General features: G+C 38.8%; 1 protein-coding gene across 4 annotated transcripts in view; it reads left to right on the top strand.

The window, feature by feature from the left end:
• The window catches only part of CFAP47 (cilia and flagella associated protein 47), a 381,927-nt gene extending 364,205 nt beyond the window's left edge, over positions 1-17,722 (top strand). For all 4 annotated transcript variants that reach the window (XM_072135929.1, XM_072135930.1, XM_072135931.1 and 1 more), the window contains exons 64-65: positions 4,588-4,756; positions 17,447-17,722. In XM_072135929.1, coding sequence (XP_071992030.1) covers positions 4,588-4,756; positions 17,447-17,656 — 379 coding nt within the window. In that variant the 3' untranslated portion in view covers positions 17,657-17,722. The remainder of the gene's footprint in view (positions 1-4,587; positions 4,757-17,446) is intronic.
• Positions 17,723-19,991: the final 2,269 nt, after the last annotated feature.

The raw sequence follows: 19,991 nt of genomic DNA, 5'->3' as shown, positions 1-19,991 counted from the left end.
CTGTCTGAGATAACACTGTATTGTTACATTGCCCTTTCCTTGCAGCATTACATAATCAGATCCAATTTTTGCAACTGTTAAACTAATTATTTATTTCTCCAACTTTTAATGATCAGGTTGATATTAATTGTTAATTAGTCTTGTATTCCAGCTTATAATTATTTTAGTAGGCATTTAAGCTTTAAATTATTTTTCTAATTGGTAAAGATTTGCTAAGGTTAAGTCACACTGTAGGAGCAGGTTGTTTGTATGAATTTCATTTCAGTTGCAAGGGAGGATTAGTTTCTGATTAGAACATTAAATATGACTTTATTTATTTAGTTTTCATCACAACTAGATTCCTAAGCTAAGCAATGAAAAGTTGTATAAGGTCAAAAGCAGCAATTAAATGGAACAAGAAATTCTGTTATGTGAAATGGCTATTTAGTTATTATAATTAATCCTGATTTCAACAGGACAGTGTGTGTCGCTATAGCAATCATTGCTTTGTTGCTTATTATTTTAGACATAACACTGCAACAAGAGACATCTCTATGTTACTTTGTTTTAATATAATACAGTATATAGATAGATAATCCAAAGAACAGCAGCACTCTGGGATTTTAAGTTAAAAACTATTGTGCTCCATGTGTAAAAAGCAGAAACATTACGATCTTTGGTGAATAAAGCACAAAAGTTTTTTTTTTAACTTAAAATCCCAGGGTTCACTGTTGGATGGACTGAGTCTTGGCATGGGTAACATTAATAGTGTGATGCTACCATCATAGGTCACAAAATGTTAAAAATGTTTGCCTGGACTTTATGTAGGCATTCAGATTTTGAGTGATGGAACGTTGAAAACCTGAGCTTCATATTTCTTTTTTTTCTTAACATGGAAAAAATGGGGCAGATTTATCAAACTGTCTGAAAGTCAGAATATTCTCAGTTGCCCATGGTAACCTATCACAGCTCCCCTTTAAAATATTCATTAGCACTGGTAAAATGAAATCTAAGCATTGATTGGTTGCCATGGGCAACTAGAAATATTCTGACTTTCAGACAGCTTCATAAATCTGCCCCAATGTTTGTGTTCTGATGAGTCAAATTTATTTGCTAAACAGTGCTACAAGGCATTGCTTTCTGAACATTTGAAACTGTTTTATACTTTGATTCCTACCCATTTTGTTTAACAACAATAGTCTATGTTTAATTCTCGGAACACCAGGAATGTCTTTTGTAACTGGTGACAGGTTCCAATAGTCTTTGCTATACTGATTTTAAAAATTTGTTCTGGAATTCTGAATCATTTCAGTACTTTAAAAAAAAACTTTAATTCATGGAAAGGGATGGATACAGGAATAATGCATCAAAGAGTTTGAGACACAGGCATACAGGCTGGTTCACCTGCCCCCCCCCCTTCAGTCTCCTTGATGCCCTCTCCTTCTTCTCCATGCAACCACCTTCAATGTGAACTCCCTTCCCCGCCTGTTCAATGCATGTGGAAAAAAGTGGGGAGCTGCTCCTCCCCAGGACTCACCCCAAGCTGATGGCAGAAAGCCAAGTAATGTGAAAAAAAGTTTTATAAAGTACTGAAATCATTCAGAATGCTGACAAAGGCAGTTTTAAAATCATCATAGCATAGGTTATAGGGCCCTGTCAGCAGCTAAAAATTACATTCCTGGTGACAGGTTTGCCTTAAAGGAAACCTACCACTTAAAAGTGGTAGGTTTAGACACATATACATGGCACCAGCTCAGGGTGAGCTGGTGCCAGAGCATATTTTTGTTAGGGGAACAAAGCCCCTATTGCCGTTTTATAAGTTATATTAACTTATAACTCGGCGCACCGCACTTGGGCACGGCGCACCATGCGCGTGCCCGTGCGTGCGCCGGATTCTAAAGTGCTGGAGAGCCGGTGACGTCACCGAGCTCTCCGGCACACGCGCGCCTGCGCAACTTAGCACGGCCTGTTTCCCCGTGCTAAGTTGCGCAGGCGCGCGTGTGCCGGGGAGATCGGTGACGTCACCGCCTCTCCAGCACGTTAGAATCCGGGGCACGCACGGGCACGCGCATGGTGCGCCGTGCCCAAGTGCGGTGCGCCGAGTTATAAGTTAATATAACTTATAAAACGGCGATAGGGGCTTTGTTCCCCTAACAAAAATATGCTCTGGCACCAGCTCACCCTGAGCTGGTGCCATGTATATGTGTCTAAACCTACCACTTGTAAGTGGTAGGTTTCCTTTAAAGGTAACTCCAAACAAGTTTGATATTCTCACAATTTTCTGTAAGTTTACTACAATGTTCACCCAATATTTAAATCTTATCCACTTTTTTGATACTATAAAGCATTGCTAAAAGTTGGTGCTAATAAATCCAAAGCATTTAGGCCCACTTAGACATAAAGTACACTCTGTGGAAAGTTCACATGAAGGAAAACTGGCAGGCACTATCTTCCATCAGAGCAGTATCCCCACTCGACACACATTAAGCCACAGACCAATCTTGGAACCAGAGATCACGGTACAAGACCATGCTGTGGTGCTCAGTTAATAAACATAAAAGTCCATAAGCAACACGTAGAAGAAAGTAACGGCACTCACCCACTTGTTGGAAAAGTGTAATGTCCTTTATTCAGGTGAAGAAGCATAAAATCACATGCAGGGAGAAACAAGCCTTGGCAACGGGGCCGTTTCGCGCTCAGTGACGCTTTCTCAAGCCAATTTGCGAAACGGACCCGTTGCCAAGGCTTGCTTCTCCCTGCATGTGATTTTATGCTTCTTCACCTGAATAAAGGACATTACACTTTTCTAACAAGTGGGTGAGTGCCGTTACTTTCTTCTACGTGTTGCTTATAAAGTACTCTTCCTGCTTCCTCCAGATAACAATCTCTAACAAGCTGCACAGAAATTTGTCTGGAAATGTCTTATCCTGATTGTGGAAAAATTCTCCCTCCAGAATTTTGCATATGACTTTTGATAGTTTGTGAGCTATTCACTACCAATCAATTTGAATGTGCAGAGTGATCACTAAAATAAATATGCTGAATAAAAACAGGGCCCTTAAGATGCTACTAATGCATATGCACCCGCGGCTACTAATCCATCCCAAAATTAAATCCTGTACTCTCGTGTCTGTCTTGGATAGAGAGAAATATTATATCTACCACCTATGGCATGGTACCAAAAAATATACAGGAATACCATTTAGGTTCAGTACAGGGCTTCTTCATCCCCCCAGGTGCCACAGCTTTGAAACAGTCTCTTAGGTATTTTAGGAGCCACCACACGTTTCCCATCAGACCCAATTAAATTAAACTTGCTTTGTTTACTAAAATGAACTGTGGACCATTTATATGTCTGCACAGCATTCCCCTAGCAAAGGTGAGTCTTTCCTTTTGATTCTTTCTGATAACAAGAGGCTTGGCCACTGCAGAGTGGCTCTCAGTCCGAATGCACTTAAATGTCAAGACACTGCATGATGACACAGATCCTTACCCTGTTCAGTGCTGAACTTGCAAGCAATTCCAGGTGCAATGTTCAAAAGATTACCCATGGAGATTCTCTGCATTATCCTGTCCTTTCTTGCCTTTGTCTTTCGAGGGTGACCGGCCTTCTTGAGGGACTTGAATGAGTTGAGTTGAAAAGATGCAATATTATAAAAATCACAGACTTGAAATGACCAACCTCTCTTGCTATGGCTGATAGGGTCAGCCATTTGCTTTCACCTGGACAACCTGCTGCCTGAAGGACGGGTAAAACTGGAAAATTAGGTCACCAGTTAAAAAGTGTTTGTTAAATAATTTAGGATATAAGCACCAGGAGACAAATTAACACCAATAACTTGCTGGTATCTGAAAGTGTTCTCTAATTTTGATAAGTGTTCTTTTACACAAATATCATTTGGATTTTTATTCTGGGCTTTAGAATATATACAATTTATGAAATACTCACAACACTGCTAATTTACACATGATAGGATATATAATAAATATATAAAAAAATATATATAAAATAATAAATTACATTCTCTGTTGAAAGTCTTCCCTAATTAAGTGTAATCTTTATGCCAGAGAAATATTTTAAATTGTGCATAAAACCTATTACTTTAGAAAATTTAAAATATGGTCAAACATTACTGGGATGAAGAGTGTAATGTATAAGTACATTTCTATCAAGTAAAAAGTGACCGTTTCTGATAATTTGTGTATAAAAAGAAAAAAGTGTAACATATTGCCCAGGACATGTACAACAAGTATAAACTACTTCAATCAGTCTTTGGAACACTTACTGTTAAGGTGTATGACCTTTGCTTATTTCCCAGGGCACACGATGCTGCGTGACATAGGTGTAATGGCATTTGAGGCCAAAACAGAGTGACGGATTGAACTGCAGTTTACTACTGACATTTCTATCTTGCTAATCAGCAAAGTAGAAAGAGATATGCTTCCGAGACATCCTGGGATTATGTAGGGTTAAAATCACACCTGTACTTTCGTTGTATTTTCTTTTCAGTTTAATATTGTAGCATCTTGATTACTTTTTTTAATAAAACAAAGCTGGAAAATAAAAACCCTAATTACAGCTTAATACTTTCTTCCTCTTTTTACCAGGTACCCAGAACCATTCAGTGCATATTTTATTCAAGGGAGTGATCTGGAGTTCTCTGTGTCTCCTCAATCTGGAGAACTTCTTCCCATTGGAACTGCAGGAACATTAATAACTGTTGGTTTTAAACCTGCAATGTACAGCAAGAAACAGAGAGCTACGCTAGTAATACAGGTACTTTGAATGTCTGTTCATAACTAACTCTTTGCAAAGTTCATAAATGGTTGACACATGAGTAGTACTAGTTATGCAGTAAGTCCAAATGGAGTTGGCTTGTTCTGGACCTGAGCACCTGTTCCACCTACAGGGAAATGTTCTCAAATGGCAGATATGCACTTTGGACTTGTAAACTTTCCACACACATAAATGTACATATCAATGACAAGATTTTAACTCCAGAATCCAATCTGCACATTACCCCTCAGATTTAACCCTTTGAAAATACATAGGATTACATCTACATCAAATAATGTGCAATGCATTCGGTTCCCAGCAACATCTCTGTAATTTTGGGTCTTTGATTATGTGTTAGAAGTTTTCAATCTGAAGAGATGCATGGTGTGGTGCTTTAATGAGCTGTACTAGTTCAGATCATTACACCAACGTAACTGCATTGATTGGACAATGTCAAATTGTGCATGGACACACCCCAAATGGTATTACCCAGTTGTCAATTCATTTATAAATTTCCAGGAATGATAACAGCAGAACACCAAAATGTAGAGTTCTAAGAAAAAATCCAGAATCCTGAAAATCCATAGTTTCCAGATTCAGTGACTAAAACGAGCCCATCAGAAATAGTGACTGATCTTTCTTCATATGCATACCCTAGATCAGTGATGGAGAACCTTTTAGAGATCGAGTGCCCAAAATGAGACCCAAGACACACTAGCTTTTCCCAAAGTGCCAACACGGCAATTTATGTAGTAACAAACTTATTGCTACCGGAATGTTTGAGCTCCAATTCCACCCTGTCCACACCTTCAGGACCATGCAGCACAGAATGGATCACTATAAAATGGCAGATCACTACTATTGGGCTGCCTGAGACTCCAGCAAGGTGCCATGTCAGGCAAACTCTGTGCCTGGGAGACAACCCGTGTGCCCACAGAGAGGTCTCCGAGTGCCATCTCTGGCACCAGTGCCATAGGTTCGCCACCACTGCCCTAGATCAAATTATTTCAAAAGCAAAATAGAAAACTTCTAGCAAAAGAAACATATGAAGCTTGTCTTCATAAATAAAGACACAGTAAGCAAAGCTGGTACCTTAAAGTTTGTCATATTTTAGATTGATAATACATTCTTTGAGGGTCTGTTTTCTGCAGGCACTATATATCAGTTATTACAACACTTAAACATTGCATTCCGTGTTTGGCGTGACCACTTAGTTATCTGTATTTTGATTTAGAATTGGAGGTCTGCTTATTACCAGTCTCAGATAGTGGCAAATGCTACTTTATTATTGTAAGTGACAAATTAATTGACAAAACAAACTTTATATTGTGAAGATTTTGGTCCATATAGTAATTTTCATTAAATGCATCAATAAGGAGCTCATGAGGTATTTTATTATTTAGTTCAATAGGCAAAATGTTTTCATTATTTAATTTAACTTTCTTCCAACTTTCATACAACTGTTTTACAAATGGCGTTGAAAATGAAAAAGGCAATTAATAAAGAGAGTTTTTGTGTCTACCTCTAACATATGGTTTGACCCCCTTGGCGCAAACTGAAAAAAACAGTACATTTATGGTGGCAGTGGGTTGCTCTATTTGGTCAGAGAGTTTTGTCCAGTGAAGACGTGGGCACATAAGCTGTGCCCGGTATGTTTACAGCAGTAGTCATGCAGTAAAAGACTACCAGACTCCTGATCAAAGTCATTTAAAAATTTTGAAGCTGCTGTTATTGCCCGCTCCTTCTCCTAAGCCATTAGCAGCCCTGCACTGTCATCGTGGGGTACATAGTAATTAGCGCATACTCCAGCCAACACCCATCATATATGAAGAGGGCATAGCCCATGAGCCCTTTTCATACATCCTTAACTTTTATATCTGTAGGCAAATTTTTTTGAAAAAAAAGTGAAAGAATGAAATTGTGTAATTAACAAAATTTAAAGAATGACATTGTATAATGAAGAACAACACAATTGATGGAAAAAATAATTAATTGATACTTGGCTATGGTAATGATGAGATTAAATGAGTTGAATTATCTTTTGGGGAGCCATTTCCTGTCCCCCATGACAGAACCAAACCTCGACAGACCCAAATTAGCACTATATTCATGCTGGATCACAGCATCTTTTGTTCCAGCCAAGGCAAGACTATAGATGTGATAGAGCCTTGAATCCTTAGACTAAATTTAATTGCAAGGTTCAGCAGTGAGGTGCAGGCTTGAGCATGAGATGGGGTTTTAGCCCTGACCAAAACTGGATATACAATAAATAGAACATGGGAGAAGTCAGCACTGACGGACTGTTTTTCAATCAATCTTACAATATAGAGTGTTCACATAAAAATAGAATTAGAATAGGTCTATTTTATATACAGTATATCACATTGATAAGACAATAAATAATCAATCCTGTTACAACGTGATAATGCATAAAGGGCTTAAGCAAATTTGAGCATATAATTGATATTGTTTGTGCAATTAAAAGTTATACAATTTGCATTATACTATCTGTATCAATTCTTCATGGCTTTCTAAATCTCTATTTGCTGTCATTTAGCAATGTTAATCATTGTTTCCTGGGAATAAGCACTTGGCCATGGTCATGGTCATATGATGTCAAAGCTCTTTACTATCAAAGAGAGTGTGATACAGTGAGACTTGCACCTATGTGACATCTCATGACCATGGACTGGTGTAAAGTAATATTAATGAACATGCCATCTCATCCCGCTAAACATAAGCAAAGATGAGTCAAGCTTAGAAGCTTAAAGGGTGATATATCATGGGTTCTATATCAAATAGGATACTTTTTTTTTGTTTTTTGAATTTTCATTTTCACTTCCTACCGTCAAAAATCTATAACTTTTTTATTTTTCCATGTAAAAGACTGTGTTTGGACGGTATCATGATCAGGTTTCTGTTTTTAGCAGGCAGTGCGTGTGGTCAGTGGATCGAAGAAGTCAGTATAGGAGAGGAGCGTTTCAGTATTAGAGAAGCAGGGCAAATAGGAGTCAGTGGTTGTTGCAAAATAGATGTCAATGCAAGAGCAGGGCAGGAGAGACTAGCTAGATTACAGGCTGAGAAAGTGGTAGAGGTGCAGCTTGGGACACAGGATTCTCTGGTAGGGCCCATAATCTTCAACTCAAACCCAGTTTTCTTACACTGGGTAGGACATTTTGCTCTAAAAGCCCTTGATAATTTCAAGATTCCAGTGATACAATCAAGATCTCCAGTACCTGAGGTAGCAAAACCAGCTCATAGCATTATGGGTCCTCCACTACCCTCAACTGTTGATAGGGAATTATTCTCCCTATGAGCTTCATTTCATCTGTAAATCAACCGTTGCTTTGCATTACAAAAAAGCTCTACCGTATTTTCCGGACTATAAGGCGCACTTAAAAGCCTTGGATTTCCGTGGAAATCCAAAGTGCGCCTTATAGTCCGGTGCGCCCTATGTATGGCGCTGGGCACAGGGCAGCGGACCATACTTACATAGGTCCCCGCTACCGGAGACCGGAGATCTCCAGCGGGAACTGCAGACCACGCGGCATGAACAACTTCTGCCGCGTGGTCTGCAGTTCCCGCTGGAGATCTGCTGTCTCCGGTAGCGGGGACCTATGTAAGTATGGTCCGCTGCCCTCCTCGACCTCCCCCTCACCTTCCCCGCACCTTCCCCGCGTTCCCCGTCGCGTCTCGGCGTCGCGTCTCGGCGTCGCGTCCCGTCGCGTCCCGTCGGGCCTCCGCCACGCCCCCGGACCTCCGCCACACCCCCAGACCCCGCGCCTTATAGTCCGATGCGCCTTATATATGTAATTATTACATATATAAGGCGCATCGGACTAATGCGCCTTATAGTCCGGTGCGGCTTATAAGCCGCAAAATACGGTATATTCTTTTCATCAGTCCCCAGAATATTGTTGAAGGATTGTGGTTTGTCAAGGTACTCTTTGGCAAAGATAAGTTGTTATTTATTTCTTATCTTCAGCAATGGTTTCTTCCTTGGCCTTCACCCATGAAGCTCTTCAAGATTACTGTGCTTCACTTAGTGCTTGTTGAATCCATGACCCCAGAGAGTTCTAAGTTGGCCTTCAGATCTTTTATGTTTGATGTGGTGCTTTTTCCACCATTCACATGAACACTCAAAGATATCTCTTGTCAATTTTCCTCTTTCCCGTCCAGCGAGGTTCATGATGGTTCCATGCTTGGCAAACTTCTTGATAACATTACACACTCTTAAAACTGTGATTTCCCTCTGGAAATCTTGTGTTTGCTAATAGCAGTTCTGATGTCCTCAGATGCTTTCTTTTCATCAGTGTGACAAAGAAGCAGGGCATACTGTGTGGCTTTTTAAAACATTGAAGACATTATTCAGTGGCTCATTCATGTCACACAGGCATTGACAATAATCACAGGTGATTCTCAATTGTAAATTACCACAGACGAGACATAACGGGGGACAAGTATTATCGTATCTGCGCCCAAAAAATGCCGGATTTTACGTTTTTTTGGGTGCAGAATTGTTGCAGATTTATAATGAGTTTGCGCCAGAAAGAACAGATGTTTCCGTCTATCCCGACACCTTCAGGTTTTTTTGCGCAATTGGGCGTGGCCTAACGTTTCCACATTATCCTCCACATATATTTGAATCTTGCCGACATTTTTAGGCGCAAATTTAGGCACACAATAGACCAGGAAAAAATTGGTCTGAGAGCAAAATTAAGGCGCAGTCCATGTAAGATTTGGGCGCACACTTCATTAATGTCGGCATTTTTCTGGCGCACGACTGATTAGTTCTGTCTACCCAGTAATCACTAACAGCCGCCACTTTAATACATCAGGCTGTGCTCGATCGGGCTGATCTCCGATGCCGACAGTCGTCCTTGCGGCACAAGTAGTAAAACCCCCCACTGTGTTCCTATACTAATTTAATGTAAAGGGTGCCAATTCCAGTGGCACAGCAAGCTTTAGGTTTTTCTATTTTATTCCTACCATTGTTTTTTTTAAATTATTGTTAAGTATTTGCTCCTTTATATTTAATCCAAGTAAAAACTTGATTTATTCTTTTCACAAGATATTCCTCATTATGAACTTAAATTTCATTGGACCCAATAACGGGGAGCAGGGCTACACAAGGCATAATGTGTTGCTTTTCAAGCTATTTTTCAAGGTTTTTTCTATCTCATCAAAGTAATGGAGGATCTACTGTTTGGTTTTGATTCTTATGACAAATGAGCTCCAATAGCCCAACAGAAACAGCACATTTAAACCTATGTTTGGAGCAACTAAGATTGTTGTGCATTTATCTTCTATTAAACTTTATGAATTATATTGTATACCTGGGTTTAAAAAAAAAAAAAATGTGGAAAATACATAATCTGTATAGACAAAGCAAGGCTTGTCAGAATAATTTTATCTGGTTGGCCAATGAAAATCCAGTTCAGTGCTGTTTAACCATAATGGCTTAGGTTCTGATTAAATTGCTAACATATAGAAATGATAATATTAAATGTATTTTCCAGATCAGAATATTTATGACCTATAAATAGAATAAGCCATCAATATTAGATTGCTGTGACCTGACTATTTTACGCTCACCAATGGATGTTAAATCAAGCACTTTGTTGACAAATAGGTTGACAAGCAACTTATTGCTAGATGTTCTGTTTCTGGTGTCAGCTCTGATACAGTATGTACAGTATAAGCAGAATAATAGAAAGAACTGAATGTAACATACATGCATGCTTCCTTTTATTTATTTATTTATTTATTTATCTATTTTATTTTTCTATGCAGAATAAAATGTTAAGTTCATTTGGTTCCCTGTTTAGTCATTAGGATACAATTGAGACAATGAAAATGCTTAAGATTTCTTCCCTGCTTGCATAAAATAACAAAAGCACAGCATTTTGTTAAAATGAATAAATGTGAAGCAAATGTAAATCTGGGCCGCTTTTTTTTTGGATCTGTACTAAGATTTAACAGAGGTTAATGAATCATATTCACAGTGAGCATAACCCTAGGGTACATTTCCATGAATCCAAAAAAGATAAACTGTTTCACCTTCAGCTTCACTTAACAAAGCAATTAGGATCCCCTCTGGGTTGAAGGCTTATTAAAACCAGTGTTGTTGTACAGATTGAAATCAGCACATTACTTGATTGAAGTGAGGCTACTATAATCAGCCATTAGTTCATTAATAGGCAGTATAAGCCAGTGCTGCAGATAAACCAGAAATTATGCTGCAGTACTCCACTTTCAGTTGTTTCAAGTTGGTTTTTAGTTTAATTTATTATAGGATTCTGCCTGAAACCCATTGGGGGAGATTTATCATTAGCCTGGATCTTTGGGAGAGTTCTATGTCTGTCTTTAGAGCTGCTAGTCAGATTCATTAACGTGGTTTTGGCCCTTTAATAAATGTTCTTATGCTCTATATGTGTCCAGCATTTTTCTCTCAAAAAGTCGCAAAAATTGTGCAGAATGCTGAAAAAGTCACAGTATGTACACCAGCAGGGGGCTGGAGTGACTATACAACTTTTATGCAATTTTTAAAAGAAGTCACAAGTCATGAATGTTGCTTTGCACGATGTTGCACTAACAGCATTTCTATGTTTACGCCAGAATAGTCCTACACACCTTTTTAGCAATGAAAAGTCGCAAAAACCTTTATGCTCCTTTTTTGCAGGTTTTTTCCACCAAAAAAGCACAGAAAAATAATGATAACCCCCTCCCCCCTACTGTGCATTTCACTTCCTGATCCCAGTTTTAAAAAGAACAAAAAAAAGTACATTTCAGTGCTTAGGATCATACGATAGCCAAACATGTTATGTAAGATTCAAATTTAGGTTGCTGTTTATCAGTCACATTTTCTGTTCCATCATAGGGGCACAAAAATAATATTATAATGTCTGTCACGTTGCATCATGGCATCTGTCATTTGACTGCAAAAAATTATTCTATATGCAAAACAATTTTCCAGGCAAAACTTAATAGGATCTGCTGCATAGTTGTTAGATGTGAGCACAGACTGAGCTGAGGCTATACAATGACAAGTAGCATTTTAAATTGATGCATGCATTATGATCCACAGGCACAATTAATGCACAACTCCGAAGTAACCTGTCCAAAAATAGTTTGGAGAGAGCCTATGACAAAATTTTCAACCATACCTATATCGTGATGCTACCTAGCATGAGATTCAGGATATCAGCCATACTAATAAAATTATCTTCAGCTTCTCCTGAAGTGGACGAGCACTTCTTGATTGTGACATCAGATAAGGAGAATGAGGCCAGAGCAGTTTCCCCTCACTTCCCATAAGGCTAAGCTCTCCTCTCCACCACTAACAGCTCAGCTAATCAGGACAAATAATCTCAGGTTGAATCATCTCCTTGGTGTTACTGCTGTGAAGTACAGCTGTGACTATAACCTGATAAATTCAAAGTCACCTAAACACACAGATTATACATATACACCATTGCACTGATATAAAATCTCATACTATATGCTAAGATGGATGTTTCAGCCACGCTGTTCAGCAGATGCCATCACTCTCTGCTCTTCCCAAGACAGTGAGGGATGAGGAGTACAGAGAACAGAGGAGATATAGAACATGAAAACCTTGTGCCAAAGTCTAGAGAGAAGTTGGTTGTGTGAAGGAAAGGCTTATGGATGATAATAGATTCTTTATTATACTGAGTAGCTGCAGGAGGAGGAGGTGGACTGTGTGTGTTAACATGAGAAAAGACTGTAAACTGGACAGAACAGACATGAAGGAGCTGCTTCCTGTAATTAGTCAGCAAAGACCAGACCTAGCAAGGATGCTTAGCCCCACCCCCTCACCCGAGTCTGTATCCTGTTTTATTCTATGGACAGTTCACAGCAACCAGAATGCAGAGAAGAATGGAGAGAGGCTGAGACAGAAGGAAAGCAGAGCATTAACAACTAAACCACTCCAATAAAGGAATTTCATTTATATTGGCATGTAAGTTTTCAGCTATTGCAGTTATAGAAAAAAACAACAATGATGGTTTATGATAACACAATGGGGAAGATTTATCATCAGGTTTCTTTCGTAAAATTGTTCTAGTTACCCATGGAATCATTTTATAAACAGCTGTGGGGAAATAAAAGTTGAGCTCTGATTGGTTGCCATGGGAAACTAGAACAGTTCTGCTTTAAGAGACTTATGATAAATCTCCCCTAATGTTTTTTGTTTTCCAGTTCTTCTTTAAAAGTGTATAGTTAGTAGTACAAAAACATGATAATGTGGTCATAAATCCCCCTGAAGGAATGATAATAACAGGATCAGATTACATAAAGATTAGTTTCTAGTCTGTAATCATAGAGGCATAAAGGTTGCATACAGTCTACACTTTTTAATATCTGTGTTTTTGGCATTTTAACAATAGATAACTAATAAATGGAATACTATATTTACTACTTGTGCGGGTGCCTATGGAATCCTTTTTCTTTTGTATTTTTTTGTATATTTGTATTCATTTGTCTTATGTTATATTCTTGTACATATGCGGCAGTATTATACCAGTTATGTTCTTGTACATAGGGGGCAGTATTACAGTAGTTATATTCTTGTATATAAGGGACAGTATTATAGTAGTTATATTCTTGTACATAGGGGGCAGTATTACAGTAGTTATATTCTTGTACATAGGGGGCAGTATTATAGTAGTAATATTCTTGTACATAGACGGCAGTATTATAGTAATTATATTCTTGTACCTAGGGGCAGTATTATAATAGCTAAAATCTTTTCACCTCAGGGAGCAAAAAGGCAAGAAGGCTTGCCCTGTGCAGTAGATAAATATAAATACCTGGCTGGCTGCCTCATCATTATCAAATTGTTTGTGCACTGTATTGGAGCCTGGGGTTTATGTTACTTATTGTACAAATACAGTGTTACGTAGTAGTGGTTTCTGGGGGGAATGTGCAATGTACTGTGTTTTTAGGGTTTTGATTAATAATGAGGCCCCCTCAAGGGTACCGTTAATAACTAATTAAGCTGCCAGAATATTTTCCCAATGTAATTACAATAATAATAATGATGATAAAATAATACAGCAGAAACTTAATAGTCCAGTCTGTGGTCATTAAAATGATATTATCTTACACTTTTATTTTTACATCTTTTTCTTCGTGACCTTTTTTTCTGTCCTCTGCATTGGTATTATATTAAACATGATCATTATATTAAACTGCCATCTGCAGTCTAAATGAGTCATTTATGGACCGTCCAATGTTATTAAGGATTTGGAAACATTAACAAATTTTAATTGATTTTGTAAATGGGGTAAACCACACTCATGTTAACTATTTCCATTTTAAGGTGTTTATAAAAGAGAAGATAATTTTAGTTACATCTTGTATGGATAGTTTATGTCTGAATTCTTTTATACTATCAATTATATAAACAATGGAAAGAGTTCCCAATGTAATGTAATGGAAATGTGTCAGCGGGGAGCGTCTGTTTTTAGAGTAAATGGTACTGGTAGACTGTGGTATGTGAACATAAAAGGAATATTCCTTTTATTAAATAGGTGACTACATAAAATATCTACCATATCTATATGTATAAGCTGAGTTTTTCAGCACAAATAATATGCAGAAAAAACCCAACGTGTCTTATACACGAGTGAAGAGAGAGGCACTTTTTTGCAAAAAAGTGCTTACATCTTATGGTAAGAAGATCAGGAGGATCCAGCACTGCCAGACCTGATAAAGAGCCGATTTTTATGAGAGAAGTCCGTGTGCACCCGCTCTCCTCTTACTGCCATCATGTAAGAAACAGGACCTGCAATGATGTCATCAGGTCATATGGCAGTCTCAAGTCACATAACCTGGAAGAATGTATTGATGAGCTTTTCTGTGCATGTCTTTATTCCTTCTATTGGTCAACTGGACCTGCAATTGTGTCATCAGGTCACGTGGCAGTCTCAAGTCACATAACCTGGAAAAATAGACTGTGTACACTTGATGAAATGCCTGTGCTCTGCAGCTGGATGCTGTGAGTAGATGTGAGTAGTTGTGGGGCTGGAGAGCAGCACGGGAAGGTGAAGGGGGTATTATTTAAAACAGGTATGTAGGGTAAACAAAAAGGGTAGAAAGCAGATTTAGGAGCTGAGGGTATTTAGGGGGTTTATTCATTTTAAGGGGTTAAAAACTAATGAGGGTGGGGATGGGGTGTCCAAGAGTAGCAGAGCTGTGTGCATGTAGCACATCTGTCTCTGTGTGTAGGTAGCGGAGCTATTGCAGAGATGTGTGTGACGGGATATTTAATTGGTGTCAGATATATTTTTCCTTTTTATGGTGTCCAAATATGGGATATATCCTATTGTAAGGAGGATCTTATAGTCTGAAAAATACGGTACCGCTCCCCGCAATAAAACTCTTCCCTCTCATCTTCATGTAACAGAGTGTGCAGAGAGGCGTCTTTGCACTCTGCCCACGAACACAGCACAACGTCATCAGCGGCAACTTTGCCGCTTCATAGTGAGTGCACGGGCAAAATGTATGGAAGCGTCTCTGCCTACTCTGTTACATGAAGACGAGAGGGAAAAGGAGCCACAGGGAGCGCTGGAAGGTAAGTATGTAAGTTTATTTTTTTTATACAAAAAAGGGGATATGGTGGCACTGCATGGGGATTTTTATTTATGGGGAAGGCTGCTGCAGAGGAATTTGTTACTGAAGGGGGCTGCTGCATTGGCCATTTTATTACTGAGGGCGCTACATGATGTATTTCACTTCACTACCTAGAACGGCTGCTGCAGAGCATTTAATTACTGGGGAGGCTGAATGGGCATTTAATTACTGGGAGCGCTGCATGGAGCATTTAATTACTAAGGAGGCTGCATGCTCTTCTCATTACTTGAGGAGAATGCTGGGCATTACATAATGGAGGAGGCTGCTGGTCATTTCATTATAGGGGGAGGCTTCTGGGCATTACATTACTGGGGGGAGGCCGCTGGGAATTTCATTACTATGGCAGGCTACTGGCCATTTCATTACTCGGGGAGGCTTCTGGGCATTTCATTACTGTGGGAGGTTACTGGGCATTTTATTACTCGGAGAGGCTGTGACCAATATGTGAGTCAATACGTTTTCCCAGTATTTTGTCGTAATATTATTATTCTTGGGTCGGCTTACACTTGAGTGTATGTGGTATTTATTTCTAGGGCACCATAAATCCATTATGCTGTAGAAGCAATAAGGGATTCACATACTTTACATTAAGACACTACCAAATGCAAGTACAAAATACAAAAACTACAAAGATCCTGCATGTGAGGGCTCACATTCTATATGGAAGAGTAGAAAAAGATACAAGGTGAGGAATAACATTTTCAAGTTTTTCGAGCCCACATGCACATAAATTGTATTTCTACAATATTCACTCAAGTTTGTAAAAGTGGGTGTGACAAGCCTTTTAAGGGCCTTCGCATGTATTAGTTATATCAGTTTTTATCCTCAAATCAGCATCTTTGGATCAGTTTTACTGTTAGTTGTGCTGATTTGAGGTTAAAAACTGATGGCATCTAATAATGGACACAAACATTTTACAGAAACAACAATAATTATCTAAATATCACATAGGAAAAGTGTTGTGTGCAAGGGGGTATAACATCTTAGTACACATAGATTAAACTGTCAGTATGACTTCATAAAGCCAAAATGGACTTTAAAAATATTATAATAGGTGATCTGTCACAGTAATGCTACATTTACACAAATGTATGCCCGCACGGCTACAACCAGGAGGGCATACATCCGGCCCCATGGAGAGGAGGAGGGGTTACCCCTCCCCTCTCTATAGTGATATATAGTGCACGGTACCGTAACATGGGGAAAGTTATGATGAATATACAAAAAAAGACAGATGTGATGGTGGAATAAATAATTTAAACTTAATTTAAACTAAAGAAAGATCGGATATGTCGTATCGGTCTGTGCGCCCATTGCCGACATATGGGGGAACGTATGTGTGACTGCAAGCTTTTGGCCATACATACATGCCCCTACGGTTGTGTGAATGTAGCCTTACATGTAACCTGTTTACCATATTCAGCCCTGTAACAGAATTTTAAAGTATGTGTTTTTGGAAAAGCCATGTAAAGAGCTACTAGCTTATCATGAGAATACAGGCTTATCATGAGGCTACATTGCATTGCTGGTAACATGAATGTGTTTTGGCTGTATATGGTAGCCACACTGTGTTTTCTTTTCTTCGGGTACATCTAGTTTGGCCGACCCTCGAACAAAAGAACCTCAAACACCTGCCAGTGACACCCATTATTAGTGCTGGCACAGATCCCAGGCAGTGTCAAGTTCACTCATCACTTTTTAATACCCGTTATCAGTGCCAGCACTAATCAATGTTATTGACCTTTTAAATGCTACTGGTTGGCCCCCACTTTCCCTGGGATTGGCGTTGACATAATGTGGCAGAGGAGAACCTGAATGCTGAACCTTAAATCCAGGATGAAGTCCAGGATGAAGTCAGTATTGGGGACCCTAACATTACAGTTTGGGTCAGCTCATCCTTACTTATTACCAGAAATGTGAGACGTGTCAAAACAGCCACACACAGGTGCAATATTTTTGGCAAAGAAAACCTATCATATAAAAAAAAACTATGTGATGCTATTATAACATTTTATCTATTTTTCCCTTTTATAGACTTCATCAATGCAATGGACCTATGAGATCAATGGAATTCCTCCAAAAACCACTCCTCCTGTAAATGTTTCTGCAAAAATATGCTCCAGGGGTGTCATAAAGCCAATGACATATCAGAAACGTAACTTTCTACGTGAAAACCTCAACCTTACAACAACTGCAGTGTCTTCCCCAGTTAAGGGGGCATCTCTACTATTTAAAGCAAAGTAATGTTTTTCTTATATTTTATAAAATGTATATGAAGAATGTATTTACATTAAAAAGAATTAAAGTTAATATTTTCTGTGCCACTCATAACATTATTTGGTTGTCTCTGGTGATTCTCTAAGACTGCCTTGGGTTCCACTACAGGCACATCCAGCAAGCAGCTTAAATAAGTTGTGGCCAGTAATTTCCCTGCTGCAGCTACTGGTGACATGTAGCAGCTTTGCAGATATGCACACAAATGGATGTTCCTGGAAAATAAATTTCCCGAATTGGCTGGAACAAGATCAGCTCATAGTGCGTCATTTATCTTACCTCTGTTTGTTTTGGCTAGTTTTTGTCGTTTTTCTGTCTGCTTCTTTGATAATGAATCTCACTTTTTCCTAGTGTTAAATGGGTGATTTTTTAAGATCTCTTTCTGAGACATTTGTTACAAATGTCCCGAAAAAGTCGCACAAATGTTGGAAGTAACTTTGTTCCATTTTCTAAGTTTTCCTCAAGTATAGATTAGTTTGGAGTTTTTTGCGCCACAAAATGAAGCAAATTTTAGACAATTTGGAATGATAAATGTCATTTGCAACTGTGCACATCTGGAATAGAAGATAAATGTGTCTTACTGACAAAAAAAATAAGAATTTGACATTATCTTATGGCTTTAGAAACTGGTCAGTAGAGAGATGCACAGAGCTGAGTCTGTGGCGCGCCACTCTGCTGATATTACTGATTTTTAAAGATTAATAAAAATATCAACCCCTTTTGAACAGTTTATTAAAGATAAAGTGGTATAAAGTTGCTGTAGTGAAACGTCATGGCAAGGACACCGCTCCCTCATCACGTGACTTGGGGTGCAAATGTACAGGTTAATTTAGCCCAACTCCAACTTGTGCATACCTTTTACTCAGGACACAAATTTAGTATAAATTATACCTCATACATCTCTAGCACTCCAATTATTAATTTGCGGCCACCACTTATTGCATTTATACTGGGACCAATAAGTATCCCACTCTACATCCACTCTTGTTTCTCAAGCAGCCACCTTGTTACACCACTAGACATGCACACTCGGCTCTCTAGCAGTCACACAGCTTACCACACTTTACAAAGCTATGAGTTCGCAGAGCATACAGGAACCAAAATTAAAGTAAACGCTTTAATTACGTAAGATGTACAGTGCATCCAAAAAGATGTATAGTGTACAGTGCGTCCAAATAGATGTATAGAGTGAACCCCATATATCTGAATCTCACAATGTTTTGTATATGTTCTATTTGGTTCAGGTTTCAGAACCTCCCATTGATTAATAAGACCACAAGGTCATTCAGGATTGGACAAAGTGTTAATGAGAGATTCCAGGAATATTTAAAGAGTTCTTTGTTTCCAAGTCCTGATACAGGCATGAGGGTAGGTGTGGAGAACAGATGACCAAATGTCTGTTGTAGTCATCACAGAACATTCTTCAGGTCAGAGTTTATCAAGCTGTAAAAGCTGCCTGGACTAATAAGACATACTAATTGTCATATAGTGCAACAATTCTACACCCTGAATATAAGTCCTTCCCTGACAGAATCAATCAATAATGGTAGTTGGCACATCATATATTTGAAACTTTCTTCAAAGTCCTCTATATACGTTACCAGGCAATTTGCAAAAGCAGGCAGATTACCAGTGAGCAACTCATAAAGTGGGATGCCCTGTTGTCTGAATGTAGGGAAAATCTGAGTGTAGAAGGCACTGCTTTAAAGACCTTTGGAGATTCTTCTTCATTAATCCTTGGCTCTATTTGTGGTCTCAAATAAAACTGTAAGGGCTCTTTAACTGGGTCACTGTAAAAGTCCTGTGACGCTGTGACATAATGTTAGAGGGCAGTTTGGAAAATGTAGTGGCAGGACACAGGAGGAGGGAGGAAGAAGCTATCTGTTGCTGTATGATATCAACTGCTTTGTTGCCTATACATTGGAAGTGTAGTGTGAAATTTTTTTTTTTTCACATAAAGCTATTAATTTATAGAAACCCTTATATATGCAAACAAGTTTTCCAGGATGGGACAAGGAAAACAATGCCTCTCTTGCTACCTTCTGAGGAAGCCCCTTTAACATGAAGCATGAATATCAGGAAGTTTTATGGTATGATGTGGGATTAAAGCCAAACCAGTATATCTATTCCAGAGAGAACAGATTCCTAACTGTAGCAGTGTTTCAATGTGGTTGCATCTCTTCAGTTCAGTGTAGATAACTGGCTTAGCTGAGTGAGAGGCTTTTGACTATTGTCGATAAGTTAGAGTTCTCCTTACAGAGTCTTTGCCAATTAAGGCCACCGTGTAGACACGTGGAGACTTATA

Source organism: Engystomops pustulosus, chromosome 2 (genome assembly GCF_040894005.1).
Source record: "Engystomops pustulosus chromosome 2, aEngPut4.maternal, whole genome shotgun sequence".
NCBI classification, from domain to species: Eukaryota; Metazoa; Chordata; class Amphibia; order Anura; family Leptodactylidae; genus Engystomops; species Engystomops pustulosus.
This window is presented reverse-complemented; position numbering and strand designations above follow the sequence as displayed.